The following is an 18,853-nucleotide window of genomic DNA, read 5'->3' on the forward strand; positions in this document are numbered from 1 at the left end:
TTTTTTTTTATTTTCAGTCCTCAATCTTTAAACTTTTAATCATTTTGGTTATAAATCTTTTTCTTTTATCATTCCTATCCTAAACTTTCCATTTTGTTTCATTTTAATCTAACAAAGAAATTCGAAAGGGAATCGGAGTTGAGGCCGCCAATCGGCGATCCCGACCCCTCCACCTTGGTCACCGGCGACCTCGGTGGAGGTGTCGAGATTGCTGATTGGCGTCCCCGACCCCGAATCGACTGGGGACTCCGACTCGGAGGTCCCCGATCGATTCGGGGTCCGAGCCGCCAATCGGCGACCACAACCACTCCATCGAGGTCGCCGGGGTCCTTGGTCGATTCGGGGTCGCCGATTTATCCCAACTCCAAACCACAATGGGGTTTTTGTCTTTTTTTCCAAAAAAATTCCCTGTTTTGGTTTCTCTTATGGTTGGCTTATCATAAATGGGAAAAATTTCTGCCATCCGTTTGAATTACGGGTTGTACTTCCCACCGAGATATATAGACAGAGATCAATTAGAGGTTCGCAGAAAAATTAAGATACGGTCGGACAGTCGATCAGAGCCTTTTTCTTAGTTAGTCCAACTACTAAATAAAAGGTAAAAACTATGTGCATGCGAGTTTCAACATAAATATAGTTTGCCAATGTTTCACTATTGAAAGAACCTATAAATATTTAAGAAAGCATGAAATGAAAACTCGGAGCAACCCTCTTCAGTCTTCCCTCCCGACTGCTCGGCTAAATCGACCTGTAACCGAGACCAATGCCTGAGTGAGTGACTGATCAGCAAAGCGGACCTGCTATTTCAGTAAGAATCATCAGCATAAGCAAGGCGAGGGCATAATCATCTGGTGACAATTGAACAATCACATCTGCTGTGAGTAAACATACATAATACCTTGACCCCGAACTCTCATCCTCTCCTAGAGTCACGGCCTCAAGGGTCAGTTGCCCCGGTGATTCCTCGACATTTCATTACTGATCCGGACAGAGAAAACACAGATTAAAGGAAAGCCAAATATATGCAGATGTATTGCTACACCTAACAGGAGTATATATAAGCTCATGCCACGAATCGGCCCCCCCTTTTTTTTTCCGAGCAAAACCAATTAGTAGAAACGCTCAACATAGCTATATATATAACGCGAAATTCAAACTGGTGAGCCAAAAAACAGTTGTTTCCACAATATCCTTAGGTAACAACAGACACTAGCGCGCACGCGCAAAAACAAATATATAAAAAATATATATATATATATATCTGTGTACATATGCGAACAAGTTATCAGGCCTTCCCTGCCGATTGGAGAAAGAAAAATTAAACAGTCGACGAGGCACCACGTCCGTTAAGCTCTTACTTATTTAAATATACGGGTCTTTCCCAGAAGAACTCCCCAGCAGAAAACTAAGGAACGCAAAGAAACATTCTCTAGTCTCGGCGCTGTGAACAACCAAAATGGGAAGACATAGAAAATCTTTTTCGCTGCTAATATACAATATAAAGTTCAAAAGGGGTAAAATTAAGGAAGGGCGTAGACTCACATGGCAAAACAAGCGCATAGGTATCCACCTCGGCCAACGTCCCCGAAGTCGTAGCTGAATGATCTAAGAGGGACACAATTGATAGAGGAATAAGCCTTTAGATTGCCAAGCTTTCTCTTCCTGCTCTTGCCAGCGGTGATTTTCTTCTCTAAACGAACGACATCCAAGTTGAAGCGGAGGTTTCCATAGCCATATGTTGTTAGATCAACCCATTTACTAGGCCCGCCGGAGAAAATCGCTGCCTTCCCACCACCGCAATCCATCACCCTGCGCTGCCCGGAATAGATTTTCCGGATACCTTTTCCGTGTCTTGGACGGCGAACCGGAATAATTTCCGCTTCTCCCTTCTCCTGTGCAAGATCATAGGCGACCAGATAGGACGCCCCATGGTGATAGGATGGGAAACCAAACCAAGGATACCACAGACCATCCACAACCTCGGACCCACCAGTTCTCCAATTTGCGTGAAGCACCGGTAACCAGTCAAGCCTCGAGCTCTTCTTCCACCCTTCAAATGGATGATTGCCATCCAGCACATAGACCAGACCGCGTACAAGCGTCAATACAATGCAACTTTCCACAACATCGAAGGACTGTACATTGTAATCGTGTGGTGTAGAAAAGTCGTGAGGATCAAGTATGGGTTCGGGGAGGGCAGCCCACTCATTCGAGTCTGGGTCGAGAACTTCAATGCATGCTCCGGGATGGTGTTCCTTGTTATATGAAGGATCGAATGACTCTGGGAGCACGTAAAGCTTCCCAAGGAGAGCAATGACAATGGGGAGAATTTTGGGGGCATTGAGCTTTGGCCCTTTCCTCAGATAGGCAAGGGAGTTTCGGTTTCCTGGGGGATATTCAGTGGACGGGAGACGGTGTGTGTCGAGGATATACACGTCAAGAGAGGGACCTCTATTTGAAGAAGGAACATCCCACCTGCCTCCGATCATGTAGATTGAGGAGCCCAAGCAACCGAAACCCATTAGTTGAGGGAGATCATGGGGCCGGAGAGTGAGTACTGGCGGTGGCAAGGGGCGATGAGAATGGCTGCTGTCATCTTCTACATGTAAAGCATGAATTGTGTAGATAGACATTGTATCCGGGACCTGGTCGTCGTCGATATCGCTGTGGCAAGGGTTGATGGGGACACGAAGCTCCCCGTGAAAGTAGACGACGTATACCACCGTCTCGCTCTTATCACATGACGAAGGATCCTGTTGCTCAGGTATCATTGCTCCTGCCTCTCGTGAACCACCTCTGTAATTTATAGATAGGTAGCAGCAAAGCAATTAGAGGATATATGTGTGTGTGTGTGTACGTGTAGAAGACGACGCCATCGCCATGCATGCATTATATACATCAATAAGGCAGGCGCCACCATAGATATGGAAGAAGCTCCCTCTTGCAAACAATTGGATGGATCGACACAAACATCCTCCCGACTCGATCCGACAGTACATGGAGCGAGAGCAAAGGGGCATATACATAGAGAGCTCGAATTAAACACCAAAGCGAACAGAGTAGTAGTACTTGGAGAGATATATAAGTTCATTTAGTGCACGAATGTAAGGATGTATGCAATTGCTCGAAAGTTCGTGGTATATATTCGACAGGTACCCGATGAAACCGCAGCAAGCAACAGAACAATAGCGGCAAAATCAATCAATTAATCAATCAGGATGAAACCAATTGAATACCACAATTCCCTGCCTCAATGTCTCCTACCCCTCTCCTCTCCTCAACCCCGTTATCCTCTCCTTAATTATTAGACGTTAAACAATCCCTCACCCATCAATAAATAGGGAAAACAAAGCCATCCCATTAGATTTTAGGGTTTTATTGGCAGAATGCTAAGCTAAAAAACGATGGCAGGCAAAGAAAAATTACCTGTTCATAGAGGGATGACAATGAAAAAAAGATGCGTTCTGAAGCTGCCTGCGTGCCTGCCTCTCTTCTCTAGTAGAAGAAGCTTGAAATTCACCAACCTTCCTTCCTCTGTTAAGCCCCGGGAACGAACAGTGAATTGAATGTACAAGAGAAAATTGGATCGATTAACTGTTGAAAGAGGATTGATTCATCGGAGACAACCGCCGATGCTCTTCTGCTGGCGCTGTTACGAAAATATATAATAAAAACACCCTAGGTTGTGTTTGATTTTTAAAACCAAAACTCAACTCAACTCAAAAATCAGGATGGGCTTTACATGAATTGTGTTTGCTAGAATTATAACAAGGATCTTCAGTCATTGTGACACTAGGTTGATGTACTGGCCGGCATGTACCTATTGGATAGCTATTTTTCTGCACGTACTGAGCAGAATGTCTATGGCTGTTCCCTGGACCTTAATGTTCATGTCATGTTCGTCTGAGGTTTAGTTGCAAAACAAAAACGGCCCTACAATTTTCAGCTTCAAGAGGAATAGTTAGAGGAAAAACTCCCCCTTGAGTTCAAATTGGAAATTTATCATGCACCGAATTCGATATGTAAAGATCACATAATGGTTAGTTTCGAGTTGTTTACAATAAGGGCATGCTAGGCCTACTATGATTTGTATTTCTGTTATTTATCTTTATGTTATTGAATCGCTGCTCCTTACAGAATGCAGAAAACCTTAGAGATTTAAAATCTTGATGAAATGAAAAAAGAGGTTTCAGCATCAGGATCTATGGCCGAAGAAGAATCAACCGGTGTGGAAACTGACCTAACTCTAAAATCAAATGTGCCTATTAAGCTGCTCTAGAATCATTGAGGAAGTCACTTTTGGAAAGTTGATATCCTGAGTTGCTGGACGCATTGCATGAAGCTTCAAGACAAGCAAAGGAGTTGGAGCTAATAATGCCTGTTGAGTATTCGAACATATTAGTAGATGTTGATCGTAAGCGTATCTCTGGCTCAAACAAAATGGGCCTTTCCATTTTCCATTTCCATCATATGCTTGGTTACTTGCTGATTAAATAAGCAAATAAAGTTGAGGAATTCGTTATCTCTAATTAAGCTTTTGTCCTGCCATAAATGGTGAGCTGATGAGGCAGATGCAGAGGAGCAGTTATATTTGCAGATTTTGCTGTATCATTGCACAGAGAGGCTGACAATCAACTCAAGGGAGACTGAAGTAATGATGGTTCGATTCCGTTTTTCGGGCAATTAGATAATCCATTAATGTTTTGCAGCCAACTCCCCAGGGAAAATGCCAAGACAAGCGTTTGCTGTGCAGGCATACAGCAGCAGGGCTGCATGCTATATGAAACTGGGGGAATTCTCGGAGGCAATGAAAGATGCGGAGAAGTGTATCGAGCTCGAACCAAAGTCCTCCATGGGGTATAGGAGAAAAGGCGATCTCCTGTTTCACATGGAGGAATATAACTTAGCTACTGAGACTTACCTGCAAGGGCTGCGTTATGATCCTTCAGATTTGCAATTGTCTGATAGTTTGATAAAGTACTGAAGCTGTACCACCATATTTCGAAAGAAAAAACAATAAGTGTCTGCCTTAGTGGCCTCAAATGGTGGACACCCGTGGTTTAAGCAACTGTTGCCAAATACTGCAGGCGTGTGAAAAGACTTAAAGCTGCGGATTCCATGGAAGAATCGGAAGAGAGTGAGGCAATGTTTCTTTTCAACCAAGATGATAAGGATATGACTATGTGGAGCTTTTCATTGATCCTTTTCTGTCTTAGACGTGACTGATGGTCTTTTGCTTTCCCGGTTTCCACAGGATGAGGCAGTTCCCGAACCCAGTCCTGATCCAAAGAAGGGCACTGTATCTGCTCCAGCGGACAGTCAAGACCCTCGGAGAAGCTGGGGTCAAAGTGGTGGAATCTCCTGCTAAGATTGGAGCTTCCATGCTCGATGTGTTTTGAGCAGAGAGGTCTCATATAATTACAGCTGCAGCCTGGGGAGGGTTGCTTCTCGAATCCGTTCCGGTTCATTCCCTTCTAACGGTCATTTTTTTTTACAAAGAAAAACATCCTGAATTTTTACTTCGGATGGAATGCATCTGGCACGTAATGCGTACATCTCAAGAGGGAGTTATCTCATTCTTCGTACTAAACCCGATCATATTTCCAAGCTGCATCGCCACACATGAACTGGGATTTGAAGTCCGACTTTGTTGTCATAAGCAGGAGTTCCCAATGGTAGGATTGGTTGGAAGTCTTCTTATCGTACATATTTGTACTGATAAAAAATTTTCACAAGTGGTCGTAAACTAAGTTAAGAGCATTTCTCTTCAGCAATATTGTTCTGGCTATCTTTCCAGTGCCGATGCTGACCGTCGATTTCTTACTTTCATAATTGGCCATAGGTTAAGTTAAGAGCATTCTTCTTCAACAATATCACTGGGGCTACGATATCCCGACTGTGTGTTTTGCTTCCGGGCTTTGGCCTCCTATTTCCATCGATAAAAAATAAAAACATTGGATTAAAATGAATCGCATCCAAATGTTAGGGGATCAAGACGTAATTTTCATAAAATGGGGTATAAAGATCCCGTGAACGGGACGGTCCCGTGGTACCCCTAACCTTCTCCGTGACCGAACCTTCTCACAGTCACTGCAACCTCACTGCTTCTCCTTTCGGACGGTAGGGTTTTTGGTTCCTCTCTCTCTCTCTCTCTCTCTCTCTCTCAACAGTCACTCTTCACTGCTCCAAAACCCCAATCGAAGCAACCACTCGATCCCACTCTCAATGGAAAACTAGCAGCTTCGCGGGCCCTGCATTTCCCGGAGTCTTCCCGTCGTCCCGCGAAAATGGTGGAGAAGCCCAATCAGGTCAACGCCGGCTCCAAATCCGGCAGCCCCACCATGCAGGCGACCTCCAAGCCCACAGATCTGCTCTCCCAACACTTCTCGATCCGATCCCTCAAGCTCAAGACCAAGCAGCAGGAGCTCCTCATCCGCGTCACCATCCTATGCCTCGTCTACGTACTCGCCTTCATCACCCGCCTCTTCAGCGTCCTCCGCTACGAGTCCATGATCCACGAGTTTGATCCCTACTTCAATTACCGGACCACGCTGTTCCTCACCCAGAAGGGGTTCTACGAGTTCTGGAACTGGTTCGATAGCGAGAGCTGGTACCCGCTCGGACGGATCATTGGCGGCACTCTCTACCCTGGCCTCATGGTCACCGCCGCATTGATTTACTGGACCATGAATGTCCTCCGATTCGCTGTCCACATTCGCGAAGTCTGCGTCTTGACTGCTCCGTTCTTCGCGTCTAACACTACCCTGGTCGCGTATTTCTTCGGGAAGGAAATTTGGGACACCGGGGCGGGACTCGTTGCTGCAGCACTTATTGCTATCTGCCCGGGTTATATATCGCGATCAGTCGCGGGGTCTTATGATAACGAGGGTGTCGCGATTTTTGCCCTCCTGTTCACATTTTACCTGTTTGTTAAGGCTGTTAATACGGGTTCGCTCGCATGGTCTTTGGCCTCGGCATTCGGGTACTTCTACATGGTGTCCGCTTGGGGTGGATATGTGTTTATTATCAACCTGATCCCTCTTTATGTGTTGGTGCTGTTGATCACTGGGAGGTACTCGATGAGACTGTATGTGGCGTACAACTGTATGTATGTGCTGGGAATGCTGCTTGCTATGCAAATTCGGTTTGTTGGGTTTCAGCATGTACAGTCCGGGGAGCATATGGCTGCGATGGGTGTTTTCTTCTTGTTGCAGGTCGCAACCCTTTGCTTGTAGCTGCAGTTTGGTGGTATTCTGTTAATTAGATTATTTGGCATGCCTTGAAACGACGAAATGGAATTTTAACTTACGCAAATCAGTCAGCAGATGAATTTTGATTGGATGAAATTTGGGAAGTCCAATTTAGATGTTAAGAAACGCATTGAATTGATGTCAAGAATTGTAGTTGACAGTATATATTAAATGCATCTTGTACAGTGTTCTTTTGGGGTTAGATTAGGAAGGCTCCTCATATTTGGATGAGAATGATCTCTTTCTTTCTACTGCTCGAGTTAATCTCTGCATATAAAATATGAACATATTATGCATTTACTAGGGGAAAAGAAAATCTTACTTTTGAGATGCGCATCAAAATTCTAGTCAATGACATCATTCGTTGTTGTGTTGTACATCGTTCCACTTGCACTATCTACAGCTTTTGCATTTTTTTTGTTCATAAGGCACTTCCATCACAAGATGAGTATATAATTTACCTAGTGGATCCATCTCTGCAGGTGTTTTACTTCCTTGATTGGGTTAAGCACCAGCTGAATGACACAAGATTGTTCCAAGCTTTCTTGAGGATTACTGTATCCACAGCAGTTGTTGTAGGTGCTATTGCTATCGGAGTTGGGACAGCATCTGGGTATATCTCTCCATGGACAGGCCGTTTTTACTCTCTGCTCGATCCGACCTACGCAAAAGACCATATCCCTATCATTGCCTCTGTCTCAGAGCATCAGCCAACAGCATGGTCATCATTCATGTTTGACTTTCATATTCTGCTTTTGCTCTTCCCAGCTGGTCTCTATTTCTGCTTTAAGCGGCTCTCTGATGCCACAATATTCATAGTCATGTATGGTCTCACAAGCATGTATTTTGCTGGTGTTATGGTTCGTCTGATTCTCGTTGCTACTCCCGCCGTCTGCTTGATAAGCGCTATTGCTGTTTCTGCAACCATCAAGAACTTAACTCAAGTGTTAAGGGCAAAGCCCAAGGTTGCCCAAACTGGCTCTAGCAGAGGAGGATCCAGTGGGAAGGCATCTTCTAAGGTGAGATTTATGTAGATATTTTTGTTCCTTTCGTGTCGCTGTTGTCATACTTGATAGACTGATGCAGTAGCTTTTGCTACTTTAACTTGCAAATCTGTTGGCATACGTTGTTCTGGGAAGCTTGTTAATTTACTTTAAGTAATTGCGTTAAACATAATTTTTTCTTAACTCAAAGAAAGCTCGTACTTCCCAATGAGTGCTTATTGTGTATCTGGATGTGTAATTTGACCGTTGAATAATTGGTCAATATGTGATAGTTTATCTTAGAGAAATTAGTTACAATATTCCACTTCTAGAGTTAGAGCCGCGCCAGCCACCAGGAAGTGTGAAGTCAGTTTGTTAATGTGAAGTCCCAAATTTGTGATTCTGAATATACAGTTTCTCTTGTGCAGGGTTCACTCGATCAATCCCAGCCCATCAGTAAGAACGGTGCAATAGCATTGCTATTTGGTGCCTTTTACCTTCTGAGTAGGTATGCCATCCACTGTACATGGGTCACTTCTGAGGCATACTCCTCTCCCTCGATTGTTTTGGCTGCTAGAGGTGCACATGGGAACAGGGTCATCTTTGATGATTATCGCGAGGCTTACTTTTGGCTTCGGCAGAATACTCCTCCCGATGCTAAGGTGATGTCATGGTGGGACTATGGGTACCAGATAACTGCCATGGGAAACAGAACTGTGATTGTTGATAATAACACATGGAACAATACTCATATTGCTACTGTCGGACGTGCCATGTCATCTTATGAGGATGAAGCATATGAGATAATGAGATCACTTGATGTGGACTATGTATTGGTTGTTTTCGGTGGTGTCACTGGTTATTCTTCCGATGACATTAACAAGTAAGAGTTTGAATCTTATTTTACTTTCCCGCGTCCATCTTAACCTACCATTCTGTATTTCTTTTTGTTGCTTGTAGCACATCAGCTTTCATCTGTACTTAAATGACCTCATTCTATCTTGCTCCAGATTTCTATGGATGGTGAGGATTGGTGGGGGAATTTTTCCTGTGATCAAGGAACCGGACTACCTTGTTAATGGTGAGTATCGTGTTGACAAAGGTGCAGCTCCCAAGATGTTAAACTGTCTCATGTAAGTTCCCACACCCTCTTATATATTGTATATCACCATCCCATACCTGATGAATTGCTGCTATCGATATTACACATCTGTTAATCATTTAGTTGTTTAGGTAGTAAAGGTGATTCTTTATTCTTATTTTTCTTGTCTAGGTACAAGTTATCTTACTACCGATTTGGGGAGCTGACAACAGAATATGGCAAACCTCCTGGGTATGTTCAATATCCTTCCTTTACATCTCCTGCATAAGACAAAGTTGATAATCAGCCGGCTTAGAAGTTGACAGGGAAATTAATTTTTTTCATTGAGGGGATTGTTCATATTTGATAGTACTTTTGACTTTGGCATTTTTGTGGGACGGCCTTGACAGGCCAGATATTTTAAGTGCCTTTTCGATAGCTAAAAGCATTATTTTGTGTGATCCGACAGGAGAGAGAGGGGATCTGTGTTCCCAAATTCCGTCTTTTCCTTGTGCAGTTTTGTCATTTTGGCGTAATTATGTACTTCTTAATGCAGGTATGATCGTGCAAGGGGGGTTGAAATAGGGAACAAAGACATAAAGCTCGAATACCTGGAGGAAGCGTTTACAACATCTAACTGGATAGTCCGTATTTACAAAGTGAAACCACCTAAAAACAGGTGGTGAGAGCTCCATACTCTCCTCAGTCGGTCTCTCTTTGGTCGTCATTCCTTCTGCTTTTATGGAGTAAAGTGATCGTAGATGGGAAACTATTTGAAAGCAAAGGACAAAGGAGAGGCGCAAGTAATAATTATATAGGTCTTTGTCTTTTGAGTATAGTGCTAGATTGAGATTGGGCTGACACTGCAACCTTCCATGGATCGTATCTCTTCTTCGTAGTCTGGCTCTTTCATGTTTTGGATAATTTGAGTTGCTCAGAAAGATTTTGTAGCAGATGTTCGAATTTTTGAGGCTTGTTAATTATTCCGTACTCGCTGAGTAAAGCTTTCTAGGATGCTCAATCTCTCTATTGTGATAAAATAGATCTCTAACTAGTTGCTTTTTGTGTCTGTCTCCTCTTACTCTGAAAGATCGAACTGATCGAATCGTGAGAATGCATAAAATTGACAGCTGACCTACCTATTTAAGTGATTCGGAATAAGATGATCAAAACCGATTTCTCGGACGAGCTCAGAACATCGATAGCTGTTCATAATTGTTTAATCTAAAGCGATGCCTCTTGGACAGATAACCTCAATCCACCGTTCTCAAGCCCAATCCAACTGGACCCGGGAACTTTCTTCACTTCCCTTGTTTCCATCAGCTGCCTAAGCATTCCCACACCATACCAGTCGCTCGAACCGGCAAACATGTTCGATAACAGGACATAAGTTGACGGATCGTTTCCGTCCAATTCTAGTGCATTCTCGGCCGCTCGCTTAGCTGTCTCCCTATCCCCTTGAACCAAACATGCCCCGAGCAGGGTTTGCCAGATGAGGAGCCCGGGCTTGAATGGCATCCCCAATATCAACTCCTCGGCTTCCTTTATTCTACCAGCTCGTCCTAGAAGGCTCACCACGCACACATAATGATCCTCTATAGGGCAGATCCCGAAGGTTTCGGTCATTGAGGAGAAGTAGTTCCACCCTTCCTCAACGAATCCACCTTGGCTGCATGCGTAGAGGACGCAAACGAGTGTGACCTCATTTGGGTCCACTCCTTCCCTTCTCATGTCATCGAATAGATTCAGAGCTTCTCGGGCTTGACCATTTTGTGCACATCCCATGATCATCGTTGTCCATGTGACGACTGTCTGATCTCTTATCGAGCGGAACACCCCCCAAGCACTGTCCATGGACCCACATTTTACGTACATGTCGATCAACGCGTTGTCCACGCAGACATCTATGTCATGCCCGAGTTTGATTCTCATGCCATGAGCCTTCTTGCCTTCCTCCAAGGAAGCTATGTTTGCACAAGCATTCAGGGCCGCTGTGAGGGTGAACTTGTTCGGCCTGATGCCCATCACCTTCATTTCTGCAACGAGCTCGATGGCCTTGCCAGGCTCTCCACACTGCAAGCACCCAGAAGCCATCTGTGTCCACGAGAGCACATCCCTCGCCAGCATTTCGTCGAAAGCCCGAAAGGCTTCCTCCAATCTCCGATTCTTCAAGTACATGTCGACCAAAGAGTTCCCGACACAGATCTCGCACCCATGGCCACACTTGACGAGTTGTGCGTGAACTTGGAGCCCCATATCTAGATCTAAAAGGGCGGCCAATCCTGTGAGCATATTAGCGAAAGTGAAGTTATCGGGCTTCACTCCCTCGTGAATCATCCGGCCCCAGAAACCCGGGATTCCCGAATAGGAGTGCTGTAGGTAGCCACTCATAATGGTGTTCCAGGACACAACATCCCTCTCCTTGCACTTATCGAAAACCTCCACAGCCTCCGGCAACCTACCTTTCCGGATCAAACCTGTCAAGAACGCATTCACCAGGAAGACGTTCGTCTCGAAACCTACCCGAATGACGTACCCATAAATCTGATAAGCTAATGAACTAGAGCCGTGCTCCACCAAGGAGCAAGCGTGCAGGGCGCTCACGAGGGTGAACTCGTTCGGCATGACAGAGCTCTCCCGGAGCATACGGGCGAACAAGAACACCGCTTCCTCAGCCCGTCCCGACTGGGCGAAGCCCGCAATGAGGGCGGACCACGAGACGACATTTCTGTGGGGCATTTCGTCGAACAGGGCCACGGCGCTCTCCGAATCCCCGCACTTGATGTACATGTTGAGGATTTGGTTGGTCAGGAAGAGCGGGAAGGGGCGGCGGAGAAACCCAGAGGTGAGTAGGCGGCCGTGGGCTGCTCTTCCCCGGCGGAGGTCTGAGGTCTCGATGCATCTGCGAAGCAAAACGATGGTGGAGGACTCGTCGTCTGTGGCTGGGTCCAGACGTTGAGAGGCTGCTGCGGCGAAGTGGAAGTGTCTGAGGCGGTCCTCTGGAGGACGGTGGCGAGTCCCGACCGCGCGGCGGGCCGACCAGCAGGCGGGCCGGACACGACAGGAGAGCATGTATTGGAGTTTCCTTCCCGCCAATTATATTCAAATGAAATCTCCATTTATATCGGACTTTCGAGGTTCAATCAAAACTCAGTGGCAGTGCCCACTGAAAGTTGGTTTGCCAATATTTATTTTATTTTCATTATTTATGGTGTTTATTCAATAAACTCGACCTGAAAAAAAAATCAGACCGAATAGCTGTTTTTTTTTCCCTAAAAAAAATTTCAATTTAGTTCTTGGTTGGGCTTCGCGTCCAAAATACCCAATTATAAAAAAAAAACTCATAACCCAAAAATAAAATCTGAAATCCGACCCACCCGAATAGTTTACACCCCCATTCGTACTGAGCTGACTAAACAAAAATACATGAAAATGGCAATGACATAATGACATTATATTATATGAAGTTAAAAAAAAAATGAGAGACATTACTCTTGTAATTTTAGATATTGAGCATTTAAATTATTCATGATTCAAATTTGTGTTTTCCTCATTGTAGGAACTGATGTAGTTTATCAATCAATAGTAATCAGTTTATCACGGCTTCATCTTTCTCTGTCTATATATATATATATATATATATATAAACTGAAAATATTTCAGAAATTCTCACGGAGAATACGTTCATCTTTTATACTATAGAGTTTCTCTTTTATTTTTTTAAAAAATACTAATAAATTAATATAAATATAGTTATTACTTAACCATGAAGTAAGTAGTAACAATAATAATAATAATAATATAAAATTATAATATAATATAATTGTTCTTAATTCAATCTTATAGGCCGATTTACAAAGTATCTAAGTATGGACTGTTATTTATGGAACTTAAATAAGCCAACAATATTATGTATAAAATGCATCAATATAATGACATAATAAGGATCGGCTGAATAATACATCATGCTGTATTTTTAATAAGGATATCGAATTGTCAAAATTTTCAGATGGTTTATAATGATTGTATTAAATTGAAGTAGAATTTAACTATGAACCAAGTAATATATGTTTTTCATCAAATATATAATGCGAATGATGATATTTTTTAGTTTCTTGGTATATTATATTGTGAAGATTTAACAAAAAGCGGGGATAGCTCAGTTGGGAGAGCGTCAGACTGAAGATCTGAAGGTCGCGTGTTCGATCCACGCTCACCGCATTTTTCCCCCTTTAAACTTTTTTTTTTTTTTAAATTACTTGGCCTTTCCATTTTTTTTAATTGATTAAAAAAAATTCACGCCCTTCCCCTTTTGTCAATGGGATGAGCTAAGCTGAGCTCTCTATACGATCTGTCCAGCTCCGCCGCAGACGAGAGAGGACGGCCGTCTTAATGGGCTCAAGGGCGGCCAATGCGATGCTATCCCGTGCCCAGAGGATCAAGTCCAAGCTCCAGTCCGCCCTCGAGGCCAGCCTCCTCGAGATCGACGACGTCTCCCACCAGCACGCCGGCCACGCCGCCGTCCGAGCCAGCGGCTCCGCCGGCGAGACCCACTTCAACGTCAAGGTCGTCTCCGCCAAGTTCGACGGCAAGACCCTGGTGAATCGCCACCGCATGGTCTACGACGCCCTCACCGATGAGCTGCAGTCCGGCCTCCACGCCCTCTCCATCGTCGCCAAGACCCCGCAGGAAATCGCCAAGAAGTGAGAAATTCTTAGGTATTATCCTGCAAATTCAGCTGATCGATGAGTCAGATTCTCTGTTCCGTGGATAGTGCAGCAGCTCATCACGTCACCTGTTCGATCAATTGCCTGAATGGAATTTGATTAATGTTACCGCTTATTGTACTATTGAATTCTGCTCTGAAATTCAATGACGCATTTAGGGTCTTTTTTTTTCTGGTCAAATTGTGATAATTCGTCGATTTTGGGTGCTTCCACATTGACCGGGTGGCCGGCGTTCGATAGATTTCTAAAGAAAACGCCTGCATCCCAGGGTTGAACCACGTTTGTTGCAAACTGATGGGATGATATGGTAACCTGTGCGTTCTTAGTTCTGATATCTGCGAAAATCACGAGTCCAACTGCTTCGACAAGTCCTCATGGATTTGAGTGATCAATATGATAAAACCTTGCGACTGGGGCTTCTACACGCGTTGTATGTGCAAAAAAAATATCACCATTTCCATCTTCATCATTAGAGTACCATCATTTCTGAAATCTCCATGTCGAATTGTGAAATAATCCTCAAGTCTCAGGCAGCACCCTTAAAATTTTGTGGATCGACCGACCTATTGCTCTAACATCTGATTTTTTTTGGAATGTGGATGATCATCTTGCTACTTGGACGGACGGAAGAGAGCTCCATGCCGACTCCCTCAGTTGCTTAATCTCATCCATGTCTTGCTTACTTGCACCGGTGTACTTCTCGGTTCTCGCCTTTTATCTTCCCAATTAAAGAATAATTCTTGAATTCTCGGCTTCTTCGTTCTCTTGGGCTTTTCAGTTGAAGAAAAGCTTGTGTTGGGTTTTCCTCATCTGCATTTTTTGAGGAAACTGATGTCTTACTCCTGGTTGAACTTATAAAATTTCAACTGTCGGTTTCGAAACTTCGTATTGTCGAAGTTATCGTGAAAGAATAGTAAGCCATCTAGTTAATAAGTTGATAAGCTCGATTTGACAGGTCTCCTTTAGCTGTCATCTCCCGTTTGTCGTCGGGAAGAGGAGTCTCGAGTATGGCATATAGATCATAATATTATCTGGTTAGACTAAGAGTTCAGAAAAATTTCAATCCTCAGAAAGGCTTGTCATGAGCATTTGGGTTATTTGGCCCAATTGATCTGATGAGCAAATGGGTCCAAGCCTGATATTAGAATATTGGGGAAGTCATGGCCAGTGTTGTGATTTCCCCATCAGTTTTCTTCTATTTAGTAGTTACTCCATTATTATCAAGATTGGTGATATGACATCCCATCCGTTCCTATACTTTATTCCTTCCCTTACCTTACCCAATACATGGCATGCAGAACAAATTGCATGATAGATTCTGCTGAAATACGGAATCAAAGAAATTGGATCGGTCCTATACGTTCATGTTGTGCTGCTCAAACTGTGTACTATGTGGTTATCTGTCCGCTAAAGTTGGCCGGCAGGAAGCGCTTCTGTTTGTGTGAAGTTTCATTCGTGAAATCGATACGAACGAGGAGTTGTCTCGGGAAATAGGTGAGGCTGTATATGGGTATTTATTCAGGTGTCCGTTAGATATATGTCAGCTTCTTGAAGCTTTTGTTTCCATTAAGTGCATGCCATGGACAATACACCAGTCCTTATCACCACCAGCAGCACCATGTGAATGTTCGGTCGCTGTTTACATGGGAAGTATAATGCTGTTTTCTTTATTGAGATGGTGAGGAGTTGGATTGTACTCGGGAGTTCTCACATACGTGCCCTCGAAATTATTAATGAGATTGCCGTCTTCGTGCCACCCGTCGTTGCTTCTTGCGATATCTGCTGCGAATATTATGGATTCCTGACTGCGGTCAATGTTTTTCTATTGATGCAAACTAATGAAAGTTTTTGTTGGGTAGGTCCCAGTGTTAAAATAGTGGCTTCGCATTGTCCTCTTGCACGAGGAAAACGAGCGTACTCCACTGCTCTTTTAAGGACCCGAAGGTACGTGCTCTCCTCCTCACTCGTTAAAGCCGAAGTAATTGCCCCGGCAAAACTTTAATTTCCGCTGTGCTTTTAGATCTAAATACAGTACTACTAGAACTCAAGAATACGTCTATAGTTCGAGCTCGGTTGCTCCTCGTGTTCTTAGGATCGTGTCAATCCACGTTTTGCTTTAAGGCATTGTTCCAGGGAAAAGGCAAAGGAACTTGATGAATAAGCTGACCAAATGATGAACAATTTCTCGGCTTTGTTTAAAGATTGCCAAAGCATATGCTTTTGCCTTTGCTATTTTTCTCTAGAGCAATGTTTTCTCTTTTGACGTCCTTCCGTGCATAATTTAATTCCCCTTTGTTCATCTTTTCTTCTCGACTCCTTTTTGGTAAGTAGGAGTCTCAATGATGGGAGCATTAGATTCTGCTTCCAAGACCTTCCATTCCATGTTAAAGAACTGCCCCGTTTCGTATCGAAGTTGCCCAACAGAACATTAAATAAAACTCGCTGCGACTACTTTATGTTCAATGTCCTATGTTAAACTATGTTATGTTCTGCTGAGAATCTCTGGTTTTAGGGTTTGCTCATACTAAATAGCTTTTCGATGCTCGAACCCGACATAATAAGGGGTGTTGCTTAGTATAAATAATCTTTCAAGGGACCAGACGTGTCACAGGTGTCAGTGGATGAACCTTTTGTTCCCAGTAATTCTTTATGCAGGACCTTGGCGTTTCGCTTAGGGGCTTTTCTTATACCTGGGCCCTTAGGGTGCATGATAAGGTACATCGCGCTGCATCCTTGCCGCTCGAGGGAGTTCTTCATCGGGACGACCCCGACAGGAGCAGTTCACCAGTGGCATTGGGCCATCGAGAGATATCAGAAGACGAACTCGTGCGTGTCTATATAAAAGGACAGATGCTACCTGTCTAACCCACTCTCTTATTGAAGGCCGCGCACCTGTTCGATCGAACCCATAATCGATAATGATCGATCGCTTGAATATGTAATTAAAGGTTCTGATTTGGTGGATATGATCATTTAATTCATCGAATCGTGTCGGGACTGCCAATATTAAATACATACACATCCATAGTTTTTTAATACTGGAAGATGCTTTAGCATTAGAGAAAAGCTCTGTTACAACAACTGGTTGAGAACAAAAGCCAAATGGAACATTTCTTGGTGTCTTCATGTCCATTCGACTCATCACGATCATCGGGATCGGGTGATTCCACGACCGGAGGGGAAATAATAGATCATTCTTGATTTGCGAAGGACCAAATAGGGATTCTGGACAACACACTGCGATCCAAAGTTCATCATCAATACGGAGGAAAATGTTTGTGCTTCCAATCCTCTCCCGAGAAATCAGGGGGGTGATGCCATCGAATGCCCCCTTGAAAGGCTCGTACCGACACGACCAAGCCTTCCCCGAAAAATCACAGGTGATGCTACCAAAAGGCCCCTTGACAGGCTTGTACCGACGAAGCCTAATAATAGTAGCAGGTGGGTTCGTGTAACTAATAAACATGATGGTGTTTGTCTATGGGGCAGGAAATTAAATTGAGGATAAAGTATTAGTTATATTAATTTACATATTAATCTACAGAGATGATTGATCAAAGAGGGGCCCTTATCAACCAACAAAACGTCTTCCTGCACAGGGGTTTAATTATCAGTGATAAATTGCTAATTCCACATAGAATTAACTCTTTATTGATTTTTTTTTTGGATGAACTCTTTATTAAATTATCATATCATTTATAAATAGATAAAAATGCTATGCCATTAACATAATTTTTAATTAAGGAATTGATTTTTTTTAAGGGTTTCCTCTGCGGACTGCAATATCCGTTTAGAATTACTGTTCATGATTTATCAAAAAGAGAGAAGTCAACAAAGCTTCTACCCTAATATGCTCAAATCAACACATGGTAAGTAGATAGTTCCGTACTCTACAATTATGAAGAAAAACTAGCATTAGTAGTTTCATAGTCATTCATAATTATGAGTATATCTAAATGAAATCGAACATTTCAATTATATGTAAATGGAAAGATTGTTAAGTAACAAATAATAAATCATTCTCCTACTTAGTAATTTTATGCTCTCATCATAATAATCAGAAGCAGTCTTTATCAAAATTTGACAGTGCATCAATGTCCAATTTAGATGTCTGCACGGGTCTTTTGTCGTTGTTCCAATCTAATAATTGATCGATTTTGTGCGGAACGAAGAGACTTGTATGAGGTAGGAAAGATTCTTTGGGATGTTTTTTTTCCTTAGAGGGGCCAAAAATAGTCATTTCAAGCTGTAATGAAGGGGGGGCCAAGGAAGGGAGGGTCACTTTTGAGATTTAGCCTTAAATAGCCCTATGATTTAGATGTGTTATTGGTGAGAAGATGTCAGAGAAATGCACCTCATTCAAGTAAAATTGATGCGAAAGGTTTCTTTTTCTTTTCTTTTTTTTTTTTTTCAATTCGGAAGATTCTTAACATATTCTCTCCATTCTAGCTTATACAATTAACTTATACTAACATATATCATCAAACACACTAAGTTACCAATCCATATTTTCCATCCAATAGATAATGAACCGTCGAATGTGTAATGATGGCATGGGAGAGACGCGCATTCGGATCGAAATCGACCATTTCTCTCATATGATGAAAGCAAGAGCGACATATTAATACATTAAAGAGGATTAAAATAAACTAGCAAAAAGAAAATATATTATTTTACATTTTTGTTGTTTGATAATTATGACAATAGCTAAAAAGGTTGATTCAATGGTGGGGGAATTGAGGGGGTCATATGAGCATTATGACATGAGATGAGAGGGACCCAACTTCTCTATGCTGAGCAAATGCCCCTCCC

General features: G+C 43.1%; 4 protein-coding genes and 1 non-coding gene across 6 annotated transcripts; 3 read left to right on the plus strand and 2 right to left on the minus strand.

Annotated features, from left to right (window-relative positions):
- Window positions 1-534: 534 nt before the first annotated feature.
- On the minus strand, window positions 535-2,940 carry LOC116187899. Of its 2 annotated transcripts, none has more exons than XM_031516906.1 (3): window positions 1,543-2,940; window positions 899-978; window positions 535-797 (listed from the first exon to the last, which is right to left on the minus strand). In XM_031516906.1, the coding sequence occupies exons 1-2, from the start codon at window positions 2,769-2,771 to the stop codon at window positions 945-947; spliced, it is 1,263 nt and encodes a 420-aa protein (XP_031372766.1). In that variant the 5' UTR covers window positions 2,772-2,940; the 3' UTR covers window positions 535-797; window positions 899-944. The 2 variants fall into 2 exon arrangements, with proteins under 2 accessions (XP_031372766.1, XP_031372768.1); XM_031516908.1 differs by having other exon boundaries at window positions 535-800.
- Window positions 2,941-6,083: 3,143 nt separating this feature from the next.
- Window positions 6,084-10,337, plus strand: LOC116187897 (dolichyl-diphosphooligosaccharide--protein glycosyltransferase subunit STT3B). The gene is made up of 6 exons (XM_031516904.1): window positions 6,084-7,214; window positions 7,733-8,269; window positions 8,662-9,116; window positions 9,244-9,366; window positions 9,507-9,566; window positions 9,871-10,337. The coding sequence occupies exons 1-6, from the start codon at window positions 6,288-6,290 to the stop codon at window positions 9,998-10,000; spliced, it is 2,232 nt and encodes a 743-aa protein (XP_031372764.1). The 5' UTR covers window positions 6,084-6,287; the 3' UTR covers window positions 10,001-10,337.
- Window positions 10,338-10,454: 117 nt separating this feature from the next.
- Window positions 10,455-12,496, minus strand: LOC116187898 (pentatricopeptide repeat-containing protein At4g33170-like). Its single transcript, XM_031516905.1, has one exon. It carries the CDS (start codon window positions 12,384-12,386, stop codon window positions 10,539-10,541), a length of 1,848 nt encoding a protein of 615 aa, XP_031372765.1. The 5' UTR covers window positions 12,387-12,496; the 3' UTR covers window positions 10,455-10,538.
- Window positions 12,497-13,462: 966 nt separating this feature from the next.
- TRNAF-GAA lies at window positions 13,463-13,535 on the plus strand. Its single transcript has one exon. It is a non-coding gene; the product is annotated as a tRNA-Phe (tRNA).
- Window positions 13,536-13,590: 55 nt separating this feature from the next.
- LOC116187901 (sufE-like protein 1, chloroplastic/mitochondrial) lies at window positions 13,591-14,319 on the plus strand. Its single transcript, XM_031516909.1, has one exon. It carries the CDS (start codon window positions 13,707-13,709, stop codon window positions 14,019-14,021), a length of 315 nt encoding a protein of 104 aa, XP_031372769.1. The 5' UTR covers window positions 13,591-13,706; the 3' UTR covers window positions 14,022-14,319.
- The last annotated feature ends 4,534 nt before the right edge of the window (window positions 14,320-18,853 follow it).

This window comes from Punica granatum, chromosome 8 (genome assembly GCF_007655135.1).
Source record: "Punica granatum isolate Tunisia-2019 chromosome 8, ASM765513v2, whole genome shotgun sequence".
Taxonomy (NCBI): domain Eukaryota; kingdom Viridiplantae; phylum Streptophyta; class Magnoliopsida; order Myrtales; family Lythraceae; genus Punica; species Punica granatum.

Coding starts and splice junctions, on each gene's coding strand:
- LOC116187901 (XM_031516909.1), top strand. CDS start 13,707: ATGGGCTCAAGGGCGGCCAATGCGATGCTATCCCGTGCCCAGAGGATC.
- LOC116187898 (XM_031516905.1), bottom strand. CDS start 12,386: ATGCTCTCCTGTCGTGTCCGGCCCGCCTGCTGGTCGGCCCGCCGCGCG.
- LOC116187897 (XM_031516904.1), top strand. CDS start 6,288: ATGGTGGAGAAGCCCAATCAGGTCAACGCCGGCTCCAAATCCGGCAGC. Junction 9,117..9,243: donor TCTTCCGATGACATTAACAA/GTAAGAGTTTGA, acceptor ATCTTGCTCCAG/ATTTCTATGGATGGTGAGGA. Junction 9,367..9,506: donor AAGATGTTAAACTGTCTCAT/GTAAGTTCCCAC, acceptor TTTCTTGTCTAG/GTACAAGTTATCTTACTACC.
- LOC116187899 (XM_031516906.1), bottom strand. CDS start 2,771: ATGATACCTGAGCAACAGGATCCTTCGTCATGTGATAAGAGCGAGACG. Junction 979..1,542: donor CTATGCGCTTGTTTTGCCAT/GTGAGTCTACGC, acceptor TGTCCGGATCAG/TAATGAAATGTCGAGGAATC.